Source organism: Nannospalax galili, unplaced genomic scaffold, assembly GCF_000622305.1.
Source record: "Nannospalax galili isolate Female #2095 unplaced genomic scaffold, S.galili_v1.0 scaffold2660, whole genome shotgun sequence".
NCBI classification, from domain to species: domain Eukaryota; kingdom Metazoa; phylum Chordata; class Mammalia; order Rodentia; family Spalacidae; genus Nannospalax; species Nannospalax galili.
Genome location: NW_008345902.1, coordinates 324,318 through 349,554, shown reverse-complemented (window position 1 = coordinate 349,554; position 25,237 = coordinate 324,318). Strand labels below are relative to the sequence as shown.

Sequence of the window (25,237 nt, the reverse complement as noted above, 5' to 3'; positions counted from 1 at the left end):
GGGGCGGAGCGGGGCGGGAGCACTCCAAACAGGAACGTGGGGTGAGCGGCTACGGGAGCTGCGGGAACAGCACACTGCCGGAAGGGACCGAGACACACTTCCGGACGCCCCGCCTCGCCGCGCAGATCTCTGTTCACCGATAAGGGGCCGGGTGGGTCTTGTCAGCGACTTAGGGCGGGTCTGCTCCGGGTCTGGACGAGGAGATTGGTGGAAGGAACATCCTCTCCTATTGCCGTCCGCTCTTCAGTGCCACAGCCGGCGTCGTCCGTGGTGCTATACCCTCCCGGCTGCCCCTCCCTCAGGGGCCTGTGGCGAGTTCGTAGCGACCCTCGGAACTCCGGCGCTCGGACCGCAGTGGCCTTTGGTCGCCGCCGGGCCGCTCCTCACTTCTTTGCATTCCTGGCTTTGTCCCGCTCAGATCGCACGGAACAGAGCCGAGCGGCGGGCGCAGTGCAGTCTAGCGTGGCCGAGCGGCTCTGCGCGAGCAATCTAGCCGGGTCCAGCGGAGCGCAGCGCGCCGAGCCACTCCGAATATCGCTGGGTAGCGCTTTAAGTGCGGTAGCCAGCATGAAGCGGGACCGGCTCGGCCGCTTCCTGTCGCCTGGGACGGCCCGGCAACGCGGGAGTTCGGGCGGCGGCTGTGGCAGCGGCCGAACTCGGGGTCGCCCTTCCCGCACAAGTGGTGCGTGCGCTGACGGGGCGGCGGCATTAGAGGCGGCGCGACTCAGCTGGGGCTCGGCGCGCGCTCGCGGGGATGCGGGCGAGGACGGTGTGGACGAGGCAGGTGGGTCCCACGCGTTCTCTGGCCCTGGCCGTGAGCCTGGTGATTCAGAGCGGAGACCATGTCTCCCATTTAGGGAGGACCAGGACACTGGCTTCTACTGCAGTGACCTTTGGTCAGACTACAGACCCTGTGCCCTGGGTTTCTGCTGTTTAGTGCTCAAGATTTGAAGTTAGGTATGGGCTTCAGGTCTGCTCCTCAAGCTGTGTACTGTTGGGATAATTGCTTAACTTCTCTAAACCTGTTTCTTGTTGGTTAAAACAGATCCAAAACGTGGTGAGCACTGAGTTAAATGAATTGCTGGTTCCTTGCCGGGCTTAGGGTTTGTGTGTAAGCAGCAGCTGGTTAGGGAAATAGCATCACTGGGCTTGCCATTTGTGTGGTGCTTTTTGCCCATTTGAGAATGACTTTTCATGCACATTCTCCTTTAGTCCCCCAGGGGGCAGGCAGTCAAGAGGCATTGTCCACATTGGGCAGGCAGGACACCTAGGGACGGACAGTAAATCAGTTCCTTGGGCACTGCAGACATATCTTCAGGATGAGGATGCGTGAGCAGAAACCAATTTCCATCTTCAGTGGAGGCATTTGGGATCCTTTGAAAGGATCTGGGCACAGTGTCACATGCCTGTCATCCCAGCCTTGGGAGGCTGAGGGTAGCGGATTAGGAGTGAGAGATCAGCCTGAGCTACACAGTGAGACTTTCCCAAAAAAAAAAAAAAAAAAAAGAAAGAAAAAAAATTGAGAGTTCTTGACAGTATCCCTCCAAAAAGCTGGATGTTCATGAGGAATGCCAGCTCCTGAGCTCCTAGTGTGTTGGGGAAGCACAGGGAGGGCATTTCAGGTGCTGGGAGGCTAGTGGGACATGTGGGCCTCATACTGCAGGTGCCTCAACTGACTGTTACATCTGCTGCTTTGTCTAGGAGCAGGCCGAGCTCTTGCCATGGGGCACTGTCGCCTCTGCCATGGGAAGTTTTCCTCACGGAGCCTCCGAAACATCTCTGACAGGGTGCCTAGGGAGAGCTCAGAGAGGCTGTCCCCAGGGGAGCATATCTTCATCAGGGACTTCCAGCATCTGCTGGGTGTTGCTGTGCACCAGGACCCAGCCCTGCCTCAGTTTGTCTGCAAGAACTGCCACACCCAGTTCTATCAGTGCCACAGCCTTCTCAGGTCTTTCTTACAGAGAGTCAACGTCTCCCCAGCTGGCCAGCGGAAGCCTTATCCAAAGTAGGCCTTTGTTGGATTGCTTGGGACCTTCAGGGGTTCTGTATCCTGTGTGCTAGGTGCTGATTTAGGACAGGGAATACCATGGTGGGGCTCTGGTGGAGTGGACAGAAGCCATTTTAGACCCATCTATGCTACTGCCATGCAGTGAACAAGGAGATGCTAGGGTGGCAAGGTTTGCATAGGCCTGAGGGTGAAAAGAAGCTATTAGAAGGTAGGGTACAAGGCTGCTAGTAAGCAAAGGGTTGGGGGAGGCAGGTAGGGAGATTTGAGACCTTGAGAAGCTCCTAAACTGTGGCCACACTGATGCTTTGCAGGGTTGGTGCTCAGCCCCCCACAGTGGCAGAGGAGGGAGCATGCATGGGTGAGTCTGCTGCTGGTGTCAGGGTGGGCTCTTCAGTTGGGCTGGGTACTGGCCAGCCATGGAACTGATGTCTCTGTTGATTTTTCTCAGTGGATCTGATCACCTCAAGCCCCCGGTGCCTGCACAGCTTGGTGGGCTGGGTACATGAACATGCAGCCAGCTGCGGGTCTCTGCCCAGCCTCCAGAGGACACTCTCCTCTGAGTACTGCGGCATCATCCAGGCTGTATGGGGCTGCGACCAGGGCCATGACTTCACCATGGACACAGACTCCAGCTGCAGAGCTCTCTTTTTGGACAGTGCATTGGCAGTGAAATGGGCGTGGGACAAGGAGACATCACCACAGTTGGCCCAGAACCCTGAGTTGAACCCCACTGGAGCTGCCTCTCAGCTCTGCCCGGCGAGAGGAACCCCAGTTGGAGCTGAGACCAAGACACCGCCCAGTGTGGATGTGGCCCTGCCGCACTCACATGGAGATTCTGTGGGACATGGGTCAGGCCCCTACACTCAGCCAAACTTGGCTCCCAGTGAGGCCCCAGGTAGGCAGGCACCTGTGGCTTGTGTTAGACCAGGATTCAGTATTCTGACTGGGGTAGTCTTCAGCAAAAAGTAGATGTATGCAATGTCTGGATGTAGATCATGGTGTAGCAGAGGGAGCTGGCAAGAGAAAATGGGGAGCCAGCTTCAGTGCTTCCCCCTGGAAACTGTGGCTGTTAAACATCTAGGAACAGGCTGGTACTACCAGCCTGTCTTGACTTCTTCTTCCTTTACAAGCAGGCCCAGTTCACCAGTTTGTGTAAAGACATGCTTATCTGGCATTCAGTCTTCCTCTAAACTTGTCTTTAGGCCAGAGGGTACTGGTTGTTCTTTCGAGAGAACTGAGGGAGAAAGAAGAATGGAGCTCTTGTCTATAGGACATGGGGGCAGAGAATGAAGCTGCTGCTTTACCATAGTGTGGGCTAGTGTGGTTGCCTCTTCTGCTGACTGGCCCTTCTGTGGGGCTTGAACCCCACCCACATGTGTTGTGGGTTGGATGCAACTACTTTTAAGCATCATGTTAGGAGAGTTGGGGCCAGCTTCCTGCCCGCTTCTGATTTTCATAAACTAGTTTACCTGGCTACCTATGGGTGCTCAGCTGGTTCCATCTGCAAGTCCACAATAGAAATAATACACAGATGAACTATGGCTGTGAAAAAGGACCTGGGAGGATGTCACAGGCATCTTAGAGTACTTGGTTTTATAAAATGTGTGCATAAGCTCTTTTGATAACAACAATCTTAAAAATGCCCTAAAATACCCAAAGAGTGGGTCATCTCCACCCAGAACAATGACCTAGGTCTGAGAGGGCTCAGTTTAATGACCATGGTGCCTTTGGACAGTGGTGGCATACTGGGGATTAGGGCTGAGGATAGGGATACTGAAGCCAGAGGCCTCCTGGCTGCATAAGGAAGGCTATTTCCTTAGACAGGGACATAGCCTCCTTATAGGTAAGGCCTTTTCTATGCTTGGTGTTGGTAACCAGAGCCTGTTTTTTGTTTCCCAGGGCAACTGGGTGAGAAGCAGGTTCCATCTTCAACCTCGGATGATCGGGTAAAAGACGAGTTCAGTGACCTTTCTGAGGGGTGAGAGAAGAGTGGGTTTAAAAAGCCTAAAATTTCTCCTTCAAAAACCAGACTCAGCCTCCCTAGGGATGCTACCCTTTGTTGGCATGTTTGCCTTCCCTCCTTCTGAGGTGGGGAAAAGAGGAGTAACCAGGGGAGTTCTGAGGCCTCTGGCTTTTAATTGGACTTTCTGGTCCCAGAGGTACCCAGACACAGTACACTGCAGGGGGAGCACAGGGCCAATTCTGACCCAAAGCATTTTGGAGTTGCCTCATTTAAACTGCCCTGGGTTGTTCCTCTGCTGCTGTCTGTGTGCTTTCTCTTTAAAGGCCTTAGTTTTGTGTCAACTCCAGATGCCACTAGAACAGAGGATGCTAGATTCTAGCCCTTTGGCATGGTGTTATTGAGACTTGAAGCAGAGACTGTGTAGGGTGAGGAGATGACAGGCCTGTCTTGGAAGGGCTATATCAAAATCTGTTAGCTCCGGACTAAGAGCCACTCAGTTGCTGTTTACCCCCTTCCACCCTGCCCCATGACCTTATTTCATCCAAATAAGGAGGGATAACCTACAGGTTCAACACCTATAAGGACCAGGTGTATCTCTGGGCTATCAGACTGACAGTAGCTTCAGATCTTCCTCTATCCAGGCAGCTAATGGCCTGTGGGGAATACTGTGAGCTTGTTAGACTGACTCTGTACTGCTCAACAGAGATTAGTGATTCAAGTTTAGGGTGAAGGTAACATCATTTTTGTACCTTTGTCGACTTTGACACAGTGGCTGACAGTGAGTCTGTGCTCACAGTTGTTGGGTCAAGCAGTCACTTTCTGAGTCCACCTTCAAGAGTTCATATCTCTTCAGCCCTGTAAATAAGGTCTTTCAGAGTTTGGGTCCTTGTACTAGGAGAGAGTGGCTTATGGGGAGGAGGATTGCTAGCTTGTTTGATTTCAGTGACCCTAGCCTGCGCTTTCAGTTAGGACGTGGGTTGGGGATTTGGAGATTCTAGATTTCTTAGGACATTTTCAGGAGAAGTGAAGTATGGACTATGGGGGCTGTAGTACCTTCAGACAGAAGGTCTTGTTGAGTTTGTCCTCCACCCAGGTCAGTGCTTTGCTGAAAGCTTTCTCATCTTTCTTAGAGACTTCCTGAGTGAAGATGAGAATGACAAGAAGCAGAACCCACAGTCCTCAGACGAGTCCTTTGAGCCTTACCCAGAAAAGAAGTAAGAGTATAGCCCTCTCCAAGCACATGGGGTCTGGGTGGTGGTAGACCATTCAGCCTTGGGGCACATGGGAGTCAGGTATGGAAGTGAGATGCAGAGGCTCCTATTTCCCAACTGGCCTCACTCGGCTCACTTTCTGCTTTTCTTTTGGCCTCATTTCCCAAGTCCAGTGAGTATGACTTTTTTTTTTTTTAATTACCTTGATTGATGGCTTTTTTTTTAATTGCTTTGATTGATTGATTTTGTGTATGTGTGTGTACATGCAGGTCAGAGGACAACTTGCAGTTAGTTCTAGCCTTCCACCATGTTGGCCCTGGAGATCAGACTCAGGTTGTCAGCTTGGTGGCAGTCACCTTTTACCTGCTAAGCCATCTTGCTGGCTTCTGAGTGAGCCAGGAGGTCAGTTTGAAAGGCCAAGTGGGCAGCTAATCTGATAGCATTCCTGGGCTGTTGGTCACTCTTCTTGGTGGTTTAGGGACCTGGTATAAGGATGGATCATGAGGTGGCAGGCAGTGCTTTTGGCAAGACAGCCCCCTTAGTGGGCTTTCACCAGTCCTGTTCCTAGTCTGTTCTTCCGCATCTCCCTGACCCTGCTTAGCTGTTCTTTTGCTTCCTGGCTCATGCCTTCTCTGACCCAACCTGGTGACCACTCGAGTCTGACTTTGGCAGTCATTTCTTTGACCAGGCAGCCATTGTTCATTCTTTGTGGAGTTCTTTTGTAACCTTCCTTTGGCTTTCCGTTTTTAGGGAGTTGTTTTCTCTCTAATCAAATAGGACCCTAACAAGAAGAGAGAGCTGGCTTTCACTTAGGTACTTTTCCTCCCAACCCTGTGCCAGAAATACCCACCCATCCGACAGCTAGTTGGTGACTGCCTCACTGCCTTAGTGCCCTCAGCCTTGCGTAGTTCAGAATGAAACTCCAAAGAGCACGCAGCTCTGGACACCACACTGTCAGCCAAGAAACTCCTACAAAAAAATTGAGATGTAAACTTGGCTTTCTTTTTTTTTTTTTTTTTTTTTTTTTTTTTGTCTTTTTGAGACAGGGTCTCCCTGTAGCCCCAGCTGTCCTGGAACTCACTATGTAGACCAGGCTGGCCTTGGACTCAGAGAGAGCCACCACGCCTGGCAAGAAGTAAACTTGGCTTTCTTTTAAGTGTTAAGTTCTAATGTTCCTTATGGAAAGGGAAATAGGAGTAGAGTAGGAGGCATTGAGAGATCAGAATCAGAATGTAAGACCAAACAACATGGCACTCTCAGGCCCCACAGGACAAACAGCTGACTACAGGCCAATAGGGAACAGCTTCAGGAAACCATGGCCAGGCTGCAATCTGGGCTGTCATAAGGAACCTCTGCTCCCTTTTCAGTTATCTCTAACTGGAGCCACTTTTGTGGGTAGTTCTGGGGGCCAGGGCTGGGATAGGAGGGTTAGTGGGTTTCATTTTCAGAAACAGGAGGAAGGGGTTCTGCTGAGCTCCTATTGCTGAGATGTGATCAGCATGCTTTACTGTGCACTTAATTTGACTGGTAAGGACTTGAGGTAGAGACTTGTACTCCAGGTGGGACAGGAGACACATTTTTACAAAAAGATTTTGGGGCTGAGCTGCTCTTGCAGAGGACCTGGGTTCAATTCCCAGCACCCACATGGCAACTAACAACTTCAGTCCATAACTCCAGTTCCAGGGGAATTTGATGCCCTCTTCTGACCTCCATGAGCATTGGTGCACTTACATACATGCAGGCAATACACTCATACACATAAAGAATAATAGAAATAAATAAATGAGGTCAGATGTGGTGGCACATGCCTTTAGTCCCAGCACTCAGGAGGCAGAGGCAGGTGGATCTCTGAGTTCAAGGCCAGCCTGGTCTACATGAGTTCCAGGACAGCTGGGGCTACAGGGAGACCCTGTCTCAAAAAGACCAAAAAATAATAAATGAGGTCAGGTGTGGTGGCACATGCCTTTAATCCCAGCACTCAGGAGGCAGAAGCAGGTAGAGCTCTGTGAGTTCCAGGCTAGCCTGGTCTACCTAGTGAGTGCCAGGCCAGCTGGGGCTATAGGGAGATCCTTTCTCCAAAAAAAAGACACCCCCCAAAAATAAATGAATGAATAAATAAAAGATTTTATGTGTATGAGTGTTTGACTGCATGTATGTATGTACACTATATGCATGCCTGGTGCCCATGGAGGCCAGAGGAAGGTGTCAGATCTCCTGGAACCAGAGTTAAGAGATGGTTGTAAGCTGTCATGTGGGGGCTGGGAACTGAACCTGGGTCCTCTGCAAGAGCATTAAGTGCTTTTAACTGCTGAGCTGTCCCTTTAGCCCACCCCCACCCCCACCCCACCACCCTTTATTTTGAGACAGAGTCTCACTGTGTAACCCTGACTATCCTAGAGCTTGCTGTGTAGGTGAGGCTGGCCTTGAACTCAGAGATCACTCCTGCCTTTGCCTCTTTAGTGCTGGGATTAAAGGTATGTGCCACCATGCCAGGCTGAAATACATTTTAAGGCACCTTTAGTAAAAGGAACTATTTTTTTTATTTTTTGGTCTTTTTGAGATAGGGTCTCCCTTGTAGCCCCAGTGGTCCTGGAACACACTATGTAGACCAGTGATCTTGAACTCAGAGATCTGCCTGCCTCTGCTTCCTGAGTGCTGGGACTAAAGGTATGTGCTACGACACCCAACCCAAAAGGAACTATTTCTAAAAATATTTATTATTTTTATTTTTTGTATGTGAGTGTATTGCTTGTGTAAGTGCACCCGTGTTGTGTAATGCCTGCAAAGGTTAGAAGAGGGCATTGGATCCCTTGGAACTGGAGTTATGGATTATAGTTAGCCTGTATGTAGGTACTGGAAATCAAACCCAGATCCTCTACAAGAGCATCCAGCCCTCTTAACAACCGAGTCATACCTCCAGCCCCAAAAGGAACTATTTTAGTGGAAACTGGACTTTGGAGGTGGGACTAGATTTAGTGGGTACCGTCCGTCATCTGTTGGCCGTGGTGCACACTGGCCTTGGTGCTTCTTGGTCTTAGGCACTGATCCTACAGTATGAATCCCACCTGGGGACTTTTGAGCCCAAGCAGCCCTGGGTTTATGTGTCTATTTGCAAATTTGCCTTTTTAGCCCTCTCTCCTAGTCTTTAGTATTTTGGCTAGCTTGGTCCTCAGCCTGGGTGATTAACAGAACTTCAGTGATGGGCTGATCAGAGCATCATGGTTCATAGCAAAGGAGAACAATTAAGCCTAGAAGACAGGACAGACACAGGATTGGAGGTGTTTACCTATGGAACATACTGCATGGACTCCAGAGCTATCTGCTCAAAACACAGGGGGTCTGGTGTTTGAGGAAATGGCCAGTCACTGACAGGAAAGGTCTATCCCACTTAGCAGGGTAGAGGCCAGGAGAGGGCACTGAACAATGATCAGTGATCAGACAGGGAAATAAAGAACAATAGCCTACGTATTATAGGGTTGTTTTTGTTTGTTTGTTTGTTTTTTATGTTTTGATTTTTTTTGAGATGGGGTCTTGCTATGTAGCTCTAGCTGGTATGGAGTTTTCTGTATAGCCCAAGCTAGGCTCAAACTCAACTTTGTAGTTCAGGCTAGCCTTGAATTGAAGATCCTTTTGCTTTAGTTTCCTGAGATATGTAGTATGTGTCAACACCATGCCTGGCTACTTAAAAAAAATTTTTTTTTTTGGAGACAGTCTCATGTATTTCAGGGAACCGATGACAGACCAAAGTAAGGGTACCACCAAAGTTCAGTTTGGTGAACCGGTGAGTTTTATTGGGGTTACTTACAGAAATATGGGTGAGAGGGTTACTTATAGGAGCAGAAATGACTCAAACACAGCTGCATCACCAAAAGCCCACACAAATATGGGTGATGGCTCACAGAAGCTGGAAACCTACAGTTCACTTGAAGGCAGCTCACAGGTTGGAGAGTACTTTTTCCAAACAGCTTGATTGGTCTGAGCCTCTTCTAGGCAGTTTAGCTTGTCAGCAATCCTTATTGGGACTGAAGGACCTTGTTTATGTGTGGTCAGTTTTAGGGACTTCCTGAAGTTTTGGAGTTGTTTACTTTCTGAGCTTAAGGAGATTTCCTGCAAGATAGAACGTTCTATCTCCCTTTAGAATATCTGTGTCTTAATGAGCTTCCCTCTAAAATGGAAGGTTTTTACCTAGAAGGAAATTGCTACACACTATGGCTGAGCATGACCTTTAACTAATGATCCTCCTACCTCCACCTCCCAAGTGCTAAGATTATAGGTGCCACCATGCCCAGCTTAATTTTTTTAATTAACCATTTTGACACACAGTACTATTAAGCACATTCACCGTAGTGAACCATTACCACTCTTGCTAATTCCAAATTTTCTACCATCCTGAACAGAATCTGTGTGCCCCATTTCCCTTCCTCTTCTTAGGCCCTAGCAGCTACTAACCTTTCCCCTTTGCAACTGGCTTCTTTCTCTTGGTGTAAGGCATTCATCCATCTAGTGTATCAGAATCTCAGTCTTTTTTTTATGGCTGAATAGAGACCATCTTATGAGTCTACCATGTTTGGTTGCTTTACTATTTTGTTATTGTGAATGATATCATGAACAATAGTGTTATATATGAATCCCCATTTTTAACCATTTAAGTATATACTTAAAGTGGAATTTCTGGGTCATAAAATTATTTTCTGTTAACTTTTGGAGGAACCACCATCTGTCTTCCAGAGTGGCAACAGTTTTACTTTCCCACCAACAATGCAAAGGGCTCCTCATCCTGAGTTGCAGTATGATTTCCATTTCCTGTTTTTTTTTTTTTTTGGACAGGCCATTGTGATTTGTCTTCTAATAACATGATGAGCTCTCCATGCCATCACTGACCATTTTTTAATCTTTAGAGAAACAGCAAAGATTATATGTGCCACTACATGCAGCTTCCATTTTGATTTTTTTTTTTTTTTTTTGTCTTTTTGAGACAAGGTCTCCCTGTAGCCCCAATTGACCTGGAACTCACTGTGTAGAACAGGCTGGCCTTGAACTCAGAGATCTGCCTGCCTCTGCCTCCTGAGTGCTAGGATTAAAGGCGTGTGCCATCACACCTAGCCTCCATTTTGACTTTTTTTTTCCTGGTCCTTTTGAGACAGGGTCTCTCTGTAGCCCCAGCTGGCCTGGAACTCACTATGTAGACCAGAGTGGCCTTGAACTCAGATCCACCTGCCTCTGCCTCTTGAGTGCTGGGATTAAAGGGGTGTGCCACCACACCTGGTGTCATTTTGACTTTTAAAAAATATTTAATGTGTATGAGTGTATTGCCTGCAAGTGTGTAAGTGCACCCATGTGTAATGCCCACGGAAATCAGAAGAGGGTATTGGATTCCCCGGGAATTACGGACAGTTGTTAGCCATCATGTGTGGTTGCTGGGAATCAAACCTGGATCCACTGCAAGAGCAGTCAGTGCTCTTAACTGCTGAGCCATCTCTCCAGCCATTGTATTAAAAACTAATAAAATGAATGTATATTAAGGAGACTTAATGAATTGGCTTACACGATGTAGCCTAGGTAGTCTAATAGTGGCTGACTCACACTGGAGAATCCAAGAACCCAGTGGTCAAAGTTAGGTGCCTCAGTAGTCCTAATCTGGTCCTGAAGGCCTGGAGGATTCCTGTAGAGCTGGTGATATTCAGTCTACATTGGAAGCTTGAAGAAGCTGGGTTCTGTTACCAGCAAAGGAATGCAGCAGCAACAAAATAGATGAACTTGCAGCCACAGTGAAGGCAAGCCTGCAGAAAAGCAAAGCACGCTTCTCCTTTTATCTGGGATGCCACTGAAAGGTGCCACCCACATTTAGAGTAGGTCTTAAAACTTCAAATAATTTTAGCAGGTCAGGTTATAGTGGCATACCTCCCTTAATCCCAGCACTAAGACAGCAGAAGCAGGTCTGTCTCTGAATTTGAGGCCAGCCTGATCTACACAGTAAATTCCAAGCTAACTTGAGCTTCACAATGAGACCATCGCAAAAAAAAAAAAAAAATTTTTTTTTTTTTTTGGTTCAAGAAAGTCCCTCAGAAGAATGCCCAACAGCTTACCTTTTAGTTAATTCCAGATCTAGTCAAGTTGATGACCAAGATTTATCATCACAACCATTACTTTTTAAAGACAGGGTCTCCCCGTAGCCCCAGATGGCCTAGAACTCACTATGTGGCCTAGGCTGGCCTCCATCTCATAGAGATCTGTCTACCTCTGCTACCCCAGCACTGGGATCAAAGGCATGCACCACCAAGCATGGTGCTCACCATAACCATCTTTTTTTTAAAAAAAAAAAATTTATATATTACTTTTATGTGTATGAGTGTAGTACCTGCATGTAGGTAAGTGCACCTGTGTTGTGCAGTGCCCACAGAGGACAGAATAGGCTGTCAGATCCTCTGGAACTGGAGTTATGGACAGTTGTTAGCTGCCATGTGGGTGCTGGGATTCAAACCTGGGTCTTTTGCCAAGAACAACCAGTGTTCTTAACTGCTGAGCCATTTCCCCAGCCCTGTCTTTTTAAACTTTTTAAAATTTATGTGTATGAGTGTTTTGCCTGCCTTTAAGTGCACTGATGTCATGCAATACTTGCACAGACCAGAAGAAGGTGTCAGATTCCCTGAAATTGGAGTTAGGGTGGTTATTAGCTGTCATGTGGATGTTGGGAACAGAACGTGGCTCTTAACTACTGAGCCATCTCTTTAGCCACAAACCTTTATATTTTTAAACAGGGTCACACTACCTTGTTCAGGCTAGCTTCAAGTTTATGATCCTCTTGATTTAGCCTTTTGATTAGCTAGGGTTATAGGCTGTACCACCAGTTTGGCTTGTTATTAAAAGTACTTTTTTTTGAGGATGAATCAAATCTAGGACCTTGTGCATGCTAGACAAATGCTTAATGACTGAGCTACACTTCCAGCACAGAATTAGTGAATTTTAAGCCAGGTGTGGTGGTGCACGCCTGTAGTCCTAGCATTTGGGAAGCAGAGGCAGGTGCATCTCTGTCAGTTCAAGAGTTCAAGGCCAGCCAGGGACTACAGGGAGACCCTATTTCAAAAAGATAAAAAAAAAAGTGATATTTTTGGTTATATTTTATTTTACATGTATGAGTGCTTTGCTTGTATGAATGTAAGTGTGCCATGTGTGTACAGTGCTTGTGGAGGTCAGAAGAGGGCATTGAATCTCCTGGAACTGGAGTTAGTGACAGTTGTTAGCTACCTGGTGGGTGTTGGGAACTGAACCCAGGCTCTCTGCAAGAGCACAGTGCTTTTAACCACTGAGCCATCTCTCCAGTCCTTTTTGTTGAGATAAGGTCTTGGTATGATGCCTTTTCTGCTCTCAAACTTTCAGGACCAAGTAGTCCTCCTGCCTCAGCCCCATCCATATACCTGAGATTTCAGGTGTGCACCACCATGCTGGCCTTTTTATTATTTTTTTTTCGGTCTCTTTGAGACAGGGTCTCCCTGTAGCCCCAGCTGTCCTGGAGCTCACTATGTAGACCAGGCTGGCCTTGAACTCCCAGAGATCTGCCTGCCTCTGCCTCCCGATTGCTGGGATTAAAGGGGTGCACCACCACGCCCTGCTATGCTGGCCTTTTTATAATTTTTTTTTAAATGTATTATTTTTATGTGTAGGAGTCTATTGCCTGAATTTGTGTATAAGTGCACCCATGTCATGCAATGCCTGTGGTCAGAAGATGGTGTCAAATCCCATGGAACTGGAGTTACAGTTGATAGCTGCCATGTGGGTACTGGGAACTGAACCCTGGTCCTCTCCAAGAGCAGCCAGTGCTCTTAACTGCTGAGCCATCGCTCCAGCCCCCTTTTTATACTTTTTGATGCTCTTTAACATTAATTGTTTTCTTAGTTTCCTTTTTGAACTATTCATTGTTAGTGTACGAAATATAACTGGGTTTGGGGCTGGAGATGTGCCCTAGGCTGTTGGGTGCCTGACAGGATCTCAAATCCAGAGGTGACATTGAGTGACCTCTTAGCAGGAGTTTGTTTAGTGACATGCCTGACCCCTAGAAAGAACCCTATCATTTTCTGTTATATCTGTCTCCTGATTTGGGTGCTCAGCAGAAGGGACTGAAGCTTTGGTTCTAAAAACCCATCAGGTGATAACAAGTGAACCCTATGCTACCATGCTGTGTTTTGCTTTCTAGGCTGCATGCCCTCACAAGGTAGCTGCTTCAGGCCTCTCTCACCCCAGTGTTGTACTGATTTTTAGTAACTAAGGATAGAACTGAGGCTCTAGTTTGCATAGAAGCAGCTCAGTTATGGAAGCTTGAAAACTGAAGCAGGAAGAGACAAGAATTATTTGCAGATTAAAACCATCACTAGATTTTTTCTCTCTTTAGGGTCTCTGGTAAGAAGGGTGAAAGCAAAGAAGCCAAAAAGGCTGAAGAGCCAAAAGTCAGAAAGAAACCTGGGCCCAAGCCTGGATGGAAGAAAAAGCTCCGCTGTGAGAGGTAAGGGGGCATCAGTGTGGGGCATCTGCCTGTTGGGTCAGCACCTCCACATGTGCTTTGCCTTACAGGGAGGAGCTGCCCACCATCTATAAGTGTCCTTACCAGGGCTGCACAGCTGTGTACCGTGGGGCTGATGGCATGAAGGTGAGGAGCAGGTGCCACCTTCAGCTAGGGATGCTTTCAGGTCTGGGTGTACCTGTGTTGTGGTGAGTGTCAGCATGAGCTAACTGGAAGTACCAGGTATTTCTGTAGACCAATGTGCAGACTGTTCAAGGCATCATATGATCCTAGGCCAGTGGAGACTTCAGTTATCACCAACATGATCCTAGTGGAGGATATGGAGCCAGCCCTTTGCTTTAGAAACACTCTGTAAGCCCAGAAGTTTCAAAGTGAGGCTTAAAGAAGCCAGTGGTAGAATACAAAGTGGTTGGGTCTGTCCTTCCAGGACAGCCAGTCATCAACTGCTGAGGACACTGCACAGGAGCCCTTGGTTAGTAGGATGTGTCCAGATGAAATTAGAATCTCTTATCTGTTGCTCCTGCAGAAGCACATTAAGGAGCACCACGAGGAGGTCCGGGAGCGGCCCTGTCCACATCCTGGCTGCAACAAGGTATTCATGATCGACCGATACCTGCAGCGCCACGTGAAGCTCATTCATACAGGTAACTCCTCAGGCTGTGCCTTCTGAGCCTAGGTTTGACTGGCAGTGCATCCCAGACAGAGGATCACACTCCACCCAGAAGGCAATGCCCAAGTGACTCACAGGGCTTGCTATCAGATACTCTCAGGTGCTCATAGGTCACATGTAAGGTATAAGTCCACATATAGATATGAGCCCTGCATGCTGAATTCCTGATGGAAGCTTTTTAAAATTTTTACCCCCTGCAGGGTCTGGGAAAGTTGTCAAAATTAATAACAGAATCCATGGTACTCTTTTGTGAGTTCACTCCCTTTAAAAAAATATTAACACTAGGCCGGGTGTGGTGTCGTATGCCCAGTACCTGGGAGGCAGAGGCAGGTGGCGAGTTCAAGGCCAGACTGGTCTAAATAGTAAGTTTTAGGCCAGCTGGGGCTACAGGGAAACACTGCCTCAAAAAGACAAAAATTAACACCAGAGTTGGCAAGATGGCTCAGTGGGTAAAGGTGACTGCAATCAAGACTGAGTTTAATTCCTTGGGACCTACATGGTAGGAGAGAACTGACTCCATCAAGCTGACCTCCCTGTCTCCACATACACACTGGCATGTGCATACTCCCTCAAATTAAAAATGTAAAAAAAAAAAATAATAAATAAATAAAAAAAATGCTCTTCAAACAAACGGCATATATTCAAAAAGAAATCAGGGAAACAATCCCATTCACAATAGCCACAAAGGTAAAAAAAAAAATAATAAATAAATAAATAAAAAAAATGCTCTTTTCAGACTAAAAATTTCATGCCTTATAGAAATTGTGACAAACTACCTCCCACTGACCACCCTGAGGGCTTATTCTGTTTTCTCTGGAGACATGTTCTCATATGACACCTGTACTATTCATTCAGGTAGACTGTTTTTATCAGTCCCTGAACAATATAGTTTCTGAGCTTTGTACAAATGACTACAGAAAATTTTTTCTCATTAGTATTTGCATATTTTATCGCTGGATCATTTACTTGGGTTCCATAATGAAATCCAACTATATGACAATTTCCTAATCTCTACTCCATGCTAAGCATTTTGGCATGTGTCTCCTGAGGGAACAACTTTGTTAGGTCTACATCTTCAAACTTTCTATCTGGCCAGTTACTAGTGGTCATAGCAGTAGCTTAAGAGATGAAACATTATAGAAAGTTAAGTAGTTCAGCTTGGAAGTCACAGGCATTTTATAGGTGTATAGATAGCATGGGGTGTGGTCAATTGTTTTTAATGTTTTAAGTGTGTATGCATATATGTGCCGTGGCACACGTGTGGAAGTCAAAGGACAACTTGCGGGAGTCACTTCTCTCCTTCCACTATGTGGGATCCAGGATTGAACTCGGGCTAATCAGGCTTTGTGGCAAGCCTTTATCTGTTGGGCTTTCTCACTTGTTTTTTGATACGGTTTTATGTAGCTCAGGCTGGCTTCAAACTTGATATATAGCAGACGATGACCTTGAACTCCTCAGCCTCCTACCTTCCTGAGTGCTGAGATTACAGGTATGCACCACCATGGTTGTAGTTGATTGTCAAAATGTATTGAACCATTATACTCCATCAGTGGTCCTGCCCCCAGTTTGGGCCCTTAACTGGAATGACATCTAGAGAGTAGTAGTGCTGAACACTGATCTAGGTTTCTCTAGGGATTTATGATGAATAAAGGCCATCTGTTTTGTCTTGAAAAGGAAGTTTCAGGCCAGGCATGGTGGCTTATGCTTGTAACCTGGCACTTGGGAGGTTCAGCCAGGAAGATTGTCATGGGTTCAAGGGCCAGAGTGAGTGATGTAATAGGTTTCAGGACAATCTAATCCAGAGACCATTAAAAAAAAAAGCTTCTTTTCAATGGGGAAGATTTTACAGTTTAGTATCAGTTTTACAGTTTTGTATCAGAATTGTCTTTCATCTGTAAATAATGTTGGGTTCCCAGAGGCCCTTGCTTGAGCATGTCTTTGTGTTGAGTAATAACTGTCACCTCTCATGGGATAGATTTAGGTATCTGGGGCTGTTGCTCATACTCCCTCTGGTCTTCTTTTCTTGCAGAGGTGCGCAATTACATCTGTGACGAGTGTGGGCAGACCTTCAAGCAGCGAAAGCACCTTCTTGTCCATCAGATGCGCCACTCAGGAGCCAAGCCACTGCAGTAAGTGTGGGCTGGGTACCTCCTATGGCTGGGACAAGACACAGCTTACCTCACCTTCCTCTGCCCCCCAGGTGTGAGGTCTGTGGGTTCCAGTGCAGGCAACGAGCATCCCTCAAGTACCACATGACCAAACACAAGGCAGAGACTGAGCTGGACTTCGCCTGTGACCAGTGCGGCCGGAGGTTTGAAAAGGCCCACAACCTCAATGTGCATATGTCCATGGTACATCCTCTGACCCAGACCCAGGACAAGGCCCTGCCTTTGGAAGCAGAGCCCCCACCTGGGCCACTGAGCCGCTCTGGGACTATGGAGGGCCAGACTGTGAAGCCAGAGCCTACCTGAGGACTGCAGGTGGGACACCGGGCATGTCGAGCAGCTTGAACTCAACAGGTGTGTTGTAAGGTTTAAGGACATTTTAATGTTCCTCACTTCCCCACTGGCACAGCTCTGCTTGCTCTTTGGGGCCCATGCTGCACTCCACCCACATATCTAGCAGCCATGTGTTGAAGGGCATTTCTCTCTCAGGCCGAGGGAGGTGGGCTTGGTGTGTACTTCACGTAGCCTTTGTTGCCTGTGGTGGGACCAGCAGTTTATTTTCCTATGAACACAGAGCAATTTGGGGCCAGACACAGATTATGAATAATTGATTGTTTTTCCCAGTTAGAGCAATCAAGGAGATTTGTAACCCACTTTTGAGTGTAACAAGAGCTCCATGTTATGCTTGCAATAAATTATTTTCAAAGGAGCCAGCTGGTGCACTGAGATGGTTGCAGTCAGAAGAGATTGGGTTCCTGGTAGAGATCGAGGTCAGGGTCAGTCTGCTGCCTGCACAGGAGGGCGGTGCTCACCTCTGGGTCGTAGTCTCCACGACCAGCCAGTAGCTATGAGAAAATACATTGCTCAGCCTGAGTGTACTGTCTGCAGACTGAGGGCACAGGGAATGGCTAGAAGATACTTTGGAGTTGTGCTGTCAGCCAGATGGGTCTGTGTTGTACAGCTACAATCTTAAGTGTCATCTCATTTTACCTAAGGTGTGAGATCAGCCCAAGGATTTCTCTGATTTGTTACCTTTGTCACGTTTGAGAAGCACTGTTTTGGGCATCGAGGTATTAGCTGCAGCAGAAAAATACGTGCCTTTGTTACCAGTTGTACAGGACTGCCCTAGAAAGAAGACAGGCAATCATAGTTCAGGGCACACTGAATCAGCACTAGTGTGTTCTGCCTGCTGTTCCTAGGGAGCAGTTGCCTCATGGGCTGGAGGGAGCTTACCTGGAGCCAGGACTGGCCTTGGAGTGGCAAGCTCCTGCTGACCTGAAGTGACATAGCCTTAGTTTCCCCATCCACAAAGAGCTGGATCAGCTTGAGGTACATGTCAGTGGCAACATACAAGAAAGCCTCTTCCCTGATGACAGCATCTTCACTGATGTAGGGAAGAAGGCTGCAAGTAAAGACAAAGTCACAAAGGACTTGAAGATGGCAGAGAGGTAAGTAGCAGCACAGAGACTGCCCACTCATCTGTGGAACAAAAGGACGGCAACTTTTCCTGCCTTGTGGGAAAGCCTGAGGAAACTGCTTTTTTCTCTGACAGTATCAGGCACCAAGAGTTGGGCTTACTCACCACTGACCAGGAGGTAGTTACCTGTAGAAGGCAAATGGTAGCAGCCTAATGTACTGATCTGGGGCCAAGTGAAGGAGGTGCCCCAGCCCGGCATCTGCAAAACCAAGGAGCTCAGTCAGCTCTGTGGACTCTCATCCAGTGTCAGTGCTGAAGATGACTCTGAGATGTCATGTGTGTTGGGAAGTCTCTGTCTAGCTGTGGTGACTGTGGAGCCTGTGACCTGTACTGAGGACACCTGTCAGAAGCTGCTGGGAAAGAGGGGTCACTTCTCCTTCAGTCTGGGAAAATGGTGGTGATGTGCTGACACAGAATAGAGACTGTGGGTTGGGCAAGTTCTCCCTACCTTTCCCTGTGGAGGCACCACTCCAGACCAGCAGCCTCCTGGACCTTTGAGTGCCCCCATGGATTCTTCTGTTGCTTTAAATGAGTGTCCTGAATTAGTGCCCCAATTGAAATGGAGTTTATAAATTCACAAAAATTGAGCCCCTCCATTTGGTACGGTGGTACACATCTATAATCTCAGCACTTAAGAAGCAGAGGCAGGTGGATGTCTGGGAGTTATAGCCTGGACTACATAGTGAGACAGGCTCAAACAAAACAAAATTGAGCCCCCAGGCATGGTGTTCATAACTCTTTGAAAGCTGCTTCTGAAGAGAGTAATGGTCAGCATGGTATCTGCTCAACTGATGTCAGGCAGAGCCAGCCTTCTATCCTATTCCAGAGCCTCACATGGCTTCTCACCTGTCTCTGTCAACTGAAAGAGCACCAGCCAGGACACTTTCCTTCTTTCTAAGCACCCAAGGACCTCGGCACAGATGTCCACAGCTTTCAGATACTCAGCAGTGTCCTGTCATCCACAGAAGAACCATCAGAAAGCTGGGCATGGTGGCGCACACCTTTAACCCAGCACTCGTGAGGCAGAGGCAGGTGGATCTCTGTGAGTTCAAGGCCTGCCTGGTCTACATAGTGAGTTCTAGGCCAGCTAGGGCTACAGGGAGACCCTGTCTCAAAAAGACATAAATAAATAAAAAAAGAACCATCAGAAGAGCTGAGCAGGTAGGAAGTTATAACCTTTTGTGCTGGGTGAACAGAGGGGTCCTAAGAGCTGCTGTGTTCATATGGATTCAAGAGTTCAACCCTGTTAATAGAGGGGGTGGTTCTTTTTCATTCCCCAAAGTCTAAAACTGGTGATAAACTAAAGGTCTTCCGGGTGGAAAAACACCAAGGCCCCTGAGGTACCCATACCCCAGGTGACTGCACCAAGCTCTGGAGCAAGACCTCAAAAAGGACACAGCCAACAGCCTGAAATTCCAGGAGACCTGAATTGAGGTCTGAGTGGACCTGGGATTCACTACCTGGTATCCCTGTAGAGGTAGAAGGAAAGGCTATCTCAGCTGAAAGTTCTGACTTACCTGTGGGGTCAGAGAGGACGAGAGTAGGCCCATCAAGGAGAAGAAAAGCAGGGAGATGAGAAGCTGTAAGGGAAACCACACCAAAGTCACACACTGACACTCTAGGCTGAATGAGACCATGGCTAGGGCCTAAGGCCTTTAAGTGGATCTCAGCAGGAAAAAACATTAATCACTAACTTTAGAGTCTTACTATGTAGCCCAAGCTGGCCTCAGATTCATCCCAGCAATCCTATCTCAGCTTTCCAAGTGCTAGGATTACCAGTTTGAAACCAACATGCCAGGTTTTTTCATCACTTAAAGAGCTTATGAGGGCTGGAAAGAAGGCTCAGTGGTTAAAGCACTAGCTGCTCTTGCAGAGGACCCAGGTTTGATTCTCAGTACCCATACAGTGGCTAACAACTATTCATAACTCCAGTTCCAGGGAATCCCACACCCTCTTCTGACCTATGTGGGCACTGTACAACATGGGTGGGTGTACTTATATACATGCAGGCAGTATACTCATAAAATATAAACAAGAATTTAAAAAGAGAGCTTCTTAGAGAATGAATTGTGGCCAATAGAATCATAAAATTGTTTTTCTTATATTTTGTGTATACACATGTATGTACTATGAGGAGGTCAGAGGACAACTTGTGGCAGTCATTTCTCTTCTACCATATGTGTTCTAGGGATTGAACTCAGGTTGTCAGGCTTGGCAGCAAGTGCCTTTTATAAAAATATTTTTTATTATTTTTATTTTATGTGTATGTGTGTAGGTAAGTGCACCTGTGTCCTGCAATGCCCATGGAGGACAGAAGAGGCTGTTGGATCCCCTGGAACTGGAGTTACAGACAGTTGTTAGCTGCCATGTGGGTGCTGGGATTCAAACCCGGGTCTTCTGCAAGAACCACCAGTGTTCTTAACCACTAAGTCATCTTTCCAGCCCTGGCAGCAAGTGCCTTTAAATAGCGTCACTTTCTGTGAGCTTTTAACTGCAGTTACTAAAGGTGAGTGCTCCAAGCAGCCTCAGCTCAGCCTAGTTCCCCTACAGGTCTTGCTGCTAGAGGATATGTAAAAATCCTAGAAAAGCCACCTAGAGACTGGCTCTGAGCCATTAACATCACTTCTAATACAAATTCAAAACAATGGAAAAATAAACTTGATGAATCCTTGAAGGTTTTTATATTTCAGTGGCCAAAACATTTGGATCTAGTTTTCAGGTTGGTATTTAATTGTGACCTGTGTTTAGGAGTGGGGGGAGGTTGCAGCATGGCTCTCCCAGCCCCCTTCTCAGACACTGGTTCCTACTTCTTCTGTTTCCCCAGTAAGTCTTAGCTTTCTACACATTGCCCAGAGTGTCTGTCCTTAGAGGTCATGTGGGTGCTGCTTAGAGGGGCAATGCATAGCTAGGAGCTCTCAAGGGCCCAGCAACCAAGAAGGCCCAGAGCCCAAAGCCTGACTGTCCTCCATGTAAAAGTTGGAGCAGTCCCTTCTTGTGCCTCTGCAGATAAACAAAGCTACAGCTTAGTCCTACCTTTTTGCCTCTGAGTTGTCTAAGTATTTGCTTAGCTGGAAGCACCCATCCACACAAGTCACAGCTATGATAACATGAATATGGCTGGAGGCTTTTTATACTGTGTTGTGGGTGAAAGTTAAAACAAGCCCAATAAAAACACTGCCAAAAAGAACTGTAAGATACTTTTACCTTTAAACTTGAGACCTACTAAGCTGGACATGGTGGTACGTGCCTTTAATCCCAGTACTTGAGAGGCAGAAGCAGGCAAATCTCTGTGAGATCAAGACCAGCTTGGTCTATATAGCAAATTCCAGGCCAGCTGGGGCTACAGGGAGACCCTATCTCAAAAACAAACACAAACCATACACACAAAAAAAACCTTAAAACCTGCTATAAATATAAACATAGTTAACAGTTTTATTTTCAAATAGAGTAACAAGAACTCCAAATATCATGTTTATCTTTGGAAAAGGAAAGTCAATAGGCACACCCTGAGAAATACCTCACTTAAAAAACACTGGTTTATAAACACGTTTACTAGAAAAAGGCATTGAAAAATTCTATGTCTTACCTCCTCTCTTTCACAGTCTAGACTCTTCAGTTTCTTGACATTTTCCTTCCTAACTTTTCTAAATGCAAAGTGCAGTGCTGCAGCTGAGACCCAGGCCAGGTTAGGTGCAGCTGAGACCCAGGCCAGGTTAGGTGCTGGGGAAGCTGATTCAGAGGACAGGAAACTGATACAAGGAAACATATTACAGAGATTTAATTTTTGAAATTTATTTTGTGTGTATGAGTGTTTTACCTGCCAGTGCCTACAAAGGCCAGAAAAGGGCGTTGGGTCCCCTGGAACTGGAGTTTCAGATGGTTGTTAGCCACCACGTGGGTGCTGGGAACGGAACCCAGGTCCTCTCCAGCCCCCAGGATTTGCCTTTTAAGTAGAATGCAGGAGGCCCCAGAGTCATGAGAAATGAAATTTGTGTCAAAGCATTCTGAAGTGGAGAATCAGCTATGCCCTGTTCACCTCACCTTGGGTTGTTGGGGCCTGAGCACTCTGAAGGAAGAGGCTATAGTACCATTGAGGTCTCTGTATTCTTGGTTGTCCATGTGGCCCTGGAATTGGGCCAGCCTATTGGAGTCCAGCTTTAATGCCAGTGTGGTATCGCAGTATCAGCAGGATAAAAAAGTTTGGCAGAAAACTAATGACATACAGTATAAGAGTTTAAGGAATAATCTGATCTATCTTTGTAGAATTAGGGTTGGTAGGCAAGGCCTGCTTTCCTTGTTTGCTGAGCAGGTTTTAGAGTACTTTGACCAGGAGAGGACACAGGTATCTGGGATTCAAAACTAGCCACCAGGAAGAAGTCCTAAATGGAATGAGTGGGATCAACATGTCTTGCTGAGGCCCTCAAGGAATTCCCTAGATGCTACAGGACCTTAGTGGTCCTCATGAGGGCAGGCTAGCCAGGACTGCCAGAAATCTGTTTTCAGGTCAAGGAAAAACTGAGAATCTGTTTCTTGCCCTATCCCCCTGATACTGCCAGTCTTGGGCCTCTGACCCTGTGTTGAATAAACCTAAGAACAGAACCCAGCATCAGGATGTAGGAAAAGCTGAGCTGGAATGAGACTTGCTGTAATCAGTCTTCAGGAACACTTGAGCTGCTTCCTTAGGTATGCTAGTCAGCTCAGTCCTCTGCTACCCTTTCACTTTCAGAGGCTGTACCCCAGAATGTTCATGAAAACAGCTTAGCCTAAGGAGCATCTGGGCTCCCCCTGGGCACGCTGCTGTGGCTTACTTGCTAGCAAACTGTTGGGCTTCCTGCAGCCTCAGCAGCTCTTGAGGCAGCGTGCTTTGGCAGCATTTCTTCCACCGACTACATAGCACTGGCTCCAGGCTTGACCACCATGACTGTGGGAAGAGAATCACCAAGAAACTGATTAAGGCAGTTGTCTTTGGATTCATCTCAAGTTGCTAGAAGAGAGATGCTGTCTTTGGGCCAATACCTCAGACCCCTCACTGCCAATGAGCTAGGGAACTCCTGAGAGCTTGACAAGGCTCACATTAAACTGCTTTGCAACTTCAGTGTCTTTCTCATCTGAGGTGCAAAACAATTGCATGAAGCTTTTTTTTTTTAAAGACAGTCTCACTATACAGCTCTGGTTGACCTGGAACTTGCTATGCAGACCAGATTAGCCTGAAACTAACAGAGATCTGCCTGCCTCTGCCTCCTGAGTGCTGGGAATAAAGGCATGAGTTACCACACCCCACTCATGACAGGATAAGGCTTAAAGGAGGGCTCAGTATGAGGAAATACCTCATAATGTTGGCCACTACACTGAGCTAGCTACCCTGCTTCTCGGATATGCCCTGCTGAAAGCTGTTGTCTAATACAGAATAGTTCATCTATAGTAAATAAGACACAAAGAGCTCCAAACTAGATGGCTAGCACTGTCAAACTCCCCTCGTTAGAATGATGAACCAGATGGAGGTACTAGGGGACCTGGGAAGCCCCAACAGCCTCTTCTAGGAGTAATCATAGTACCTACAAACATCAGTTGTGCTTTGGGGAGCATTGTACTCCTTATGGAGCCTCTAGTGAGCATATGGGACTACATGAGAGGGCGTGCAGACGGGAGTGGTGACAGCTCTGAAGAACTGAAAATATGGCCTTTGCTGCAGGGCAGTGTGCTCTAGCTACCCTACTCTCACATTTCTCCTGAATCCTAACAATTGAACCCTTTGTAAAATGGAGCCCCCATAGTCTTTGCAAAAATATCAAGATGGAGGCCCTTGAGATGGCTCAGCAAGTAAACGCACATGCCAACAAGCCTGATAACCTGAATAAGTTCAAACCCTGCAGGTTATCTTTTGATCTGTGTGTATGTGCATGCAAACACACAGTGAATAAATAAACATACTTTAAAAAGATGGCCAGACCTACCAGTGCAGAAGTCAGAAGCATGGGGCACTTGGTCTGGCACTCTGTCAGGGTCAGGTTGGCCATCAGTGATGGGTCTTTGCTGCGAAAACAGGCATTAAGGAGGCCCTGCAACAAGAATACACTGAAGCTCAGCAATGTGCCGTAACTCAGGCACCCATGGGAACCCTGGCCCTGAAAGACAGGACCTAACATCAAGATCCACCCCAAGGCATCTTGGGGTTACATAGGAGGTGCTGGATTACCCTGAAGAAGTGGACGGTAATGTTGTGGGTCAGGACATAGCCATGGCAACAGAAGTTTCTCTGTAAAACAATTCAAAAATCAGAACAAGACCAACAGAGGTAGAGAGGCCAGTCCAGAGCATTTCTACATACCAACTCAGAGTTGACCAGGTGAAAGAACTCCTCACAGTTGGGGGTGGCAGGCTGTCCAGCCTGGGGGCTGCTGACAAGAATAGATGGAGATAGACGGAGAAGAAGCCTTGGAAGGAAGGAAGGGGCTGTGTTATGGTGAAGACAGACCAAGGACACAGACACAGGATGCACTATCCCTGGTTCAAACTTTGCACAACACCATTCCTTAAATCCTGGCTCAAGCTACATCACACTTTTCAGATTGAGTGATGCTGTTGGAACCATAGCCCCAGCCCCCCGGCCCATTGTCCTTGCCTTAGGCCTGTGTTCTACATAGAAACATGTCTTTGTCTCCAGCTCCTAAGCCCTGCTGAGGTGCTAAAGATACCCCAATGTGTTACAAAAAATATATAAATAACATATATAAATAAATAACAAAGCCGGGTGTGGTAGTGAATGCCTTTACAGCATTTGGGAGGCAGATTCAGGTGGATCTCTGTGAGTTCTAGGCCAGCTGGGGCTACAGGGAGACCCTGTCTCAAAAAGACAAAAAAAAAAAAAAAAAAAACAAAAAAAAAAAAAAAAAGACAATAACAAAAAAATAACAAAGTAGAAGGATGTACCACTGTCTAAGAAGGCAACCCTTTAACTAGACTGAATTATGAAAATGGTTGCAATGCACATTGTTGAACATGTGGTTTTCCTTATTTTGACGTATTCCTTCTTTACAGTACACATCCTTCTGTGGAAGGATTCTTGAGTCCGAGTGGGAAGACTTGATCCAAAGCACCTTTTACACTGTTACACTTGCTCCCATGGGAGCCACTAAGATGATGAAATCATCCCAAGCTTGGGGTAGACAGAATGGAGCAACTAAGAGTGAAGACATTAAAGATAAACTGTCACTGAGTCACTGTGGTA

At 47.0% G+C, this 25,237-nt stretch overlaps 2 protein-coding genes across 8 annotated transcripts in view; one reads left to right on the top strand and one right to left on the bottom strand.

The window, feature by feature from the left end:
* Window positions 1-82: 82 nt before the first annotated feature.
* Window positions 83-25,235, top strand: Znf276 (zinc finger protein 276). Of its 4 annotated transcripts, none has more exons than XM_029567853.1 (12): window positions 83-784; window positions 1,702-2,005; window positions 2,320-2,366; window positions 2,457-2,903; window positions 3,908-3,986; window positions 5,102-5,185; window positions 13,569-13,679; window positions 13,748-13,823; window positions 14,224-14,341; window positions 16,397-16,496; window positions 16,568-16,886; window positions 25,048-25,235. In XM_029567853.1, the coding sequence occupies exons 1-11, from the start codon at window positions 568-570 to the stop codon at window positions 16,836-16,838; spliced, it is 1,854 nt and encodes a 617-aa protein (XP_029423713.1). In that variant the 5' UTR covers window positions 83-567; the 3' UTR covers window positions 16,839-16,886; window positions 25,048-25,235. The 4 variants fall into 4 exon arrangements, with proteins under 4 accessions (XP_029423713.1, XP_008840370.1, XP_017655840.1 ...); XM_008842148.3 differs by lacking the exon at window positions 25,048-25,235 and adding an exon at window positions 20,285-20,326; XM_017800351.2 differs by lacking the exon at window positions 25,048-25,235 and adding an exon at window positions 17,732-17,833.
* Window positions 17,198-25,237, bottom strand: part of Fanca (FA complementation group A) — a 65,757-nt gene continuing 57,717 nt past the window's right edge. For 3 of the 4 annotated variants that reach the window (XM_029567850.1, XM_008842150.2, XM_029567851.1), the window contains 11 exons: window positions 24,338-24,443; window positions 24,206-24,265; window positions 23,964-24,068; window positions 22,818-22,930; window positions 21,596-21,758; window positions 19,527-19,589; window positions 18,856-18,961; window positions 18,136-18,208; window positions 17,766-17,934; window positions 17,565-17,657; window positions 17,198-17,377 (listed from right to left, as the gene is read on the bottom strand). In XM_029567850.1, coding sequence (XP_029423710.1) covers window positions 17,270-17,377; window positions 17,565-17,657; window positions 17,766-17,934; window positions 18,136-18,208; window positions 18,856-18,961; window positions 19,527-19,589; window positions 21,596-21,758; window positions 22,818-22,930; window positions 23,964-24,068; window positions 24,206-24,265; window positions 24,338-24,443 — 1,159 coding nt within the window. In that variant the 3' untranslated portion in view covers window positions 17,198-17,269. Of the gene's footprint in view, window positions 17,378-17,564; window positions 17,658-17,765; window positions 17,935-18,135; window positions 18,209-18,855; window positions 18,962-19,526; window positions 19,590-21,595; window positions 21,759-22,817; window positions 22,931-23,963; window positions 24,069-24,205; window positions 24,266-24,337; window positions 24,444-25,237 lie in introns of those variants that run through there. The other variant, XM_029567852.1, reaches the window with a different exon arrangement.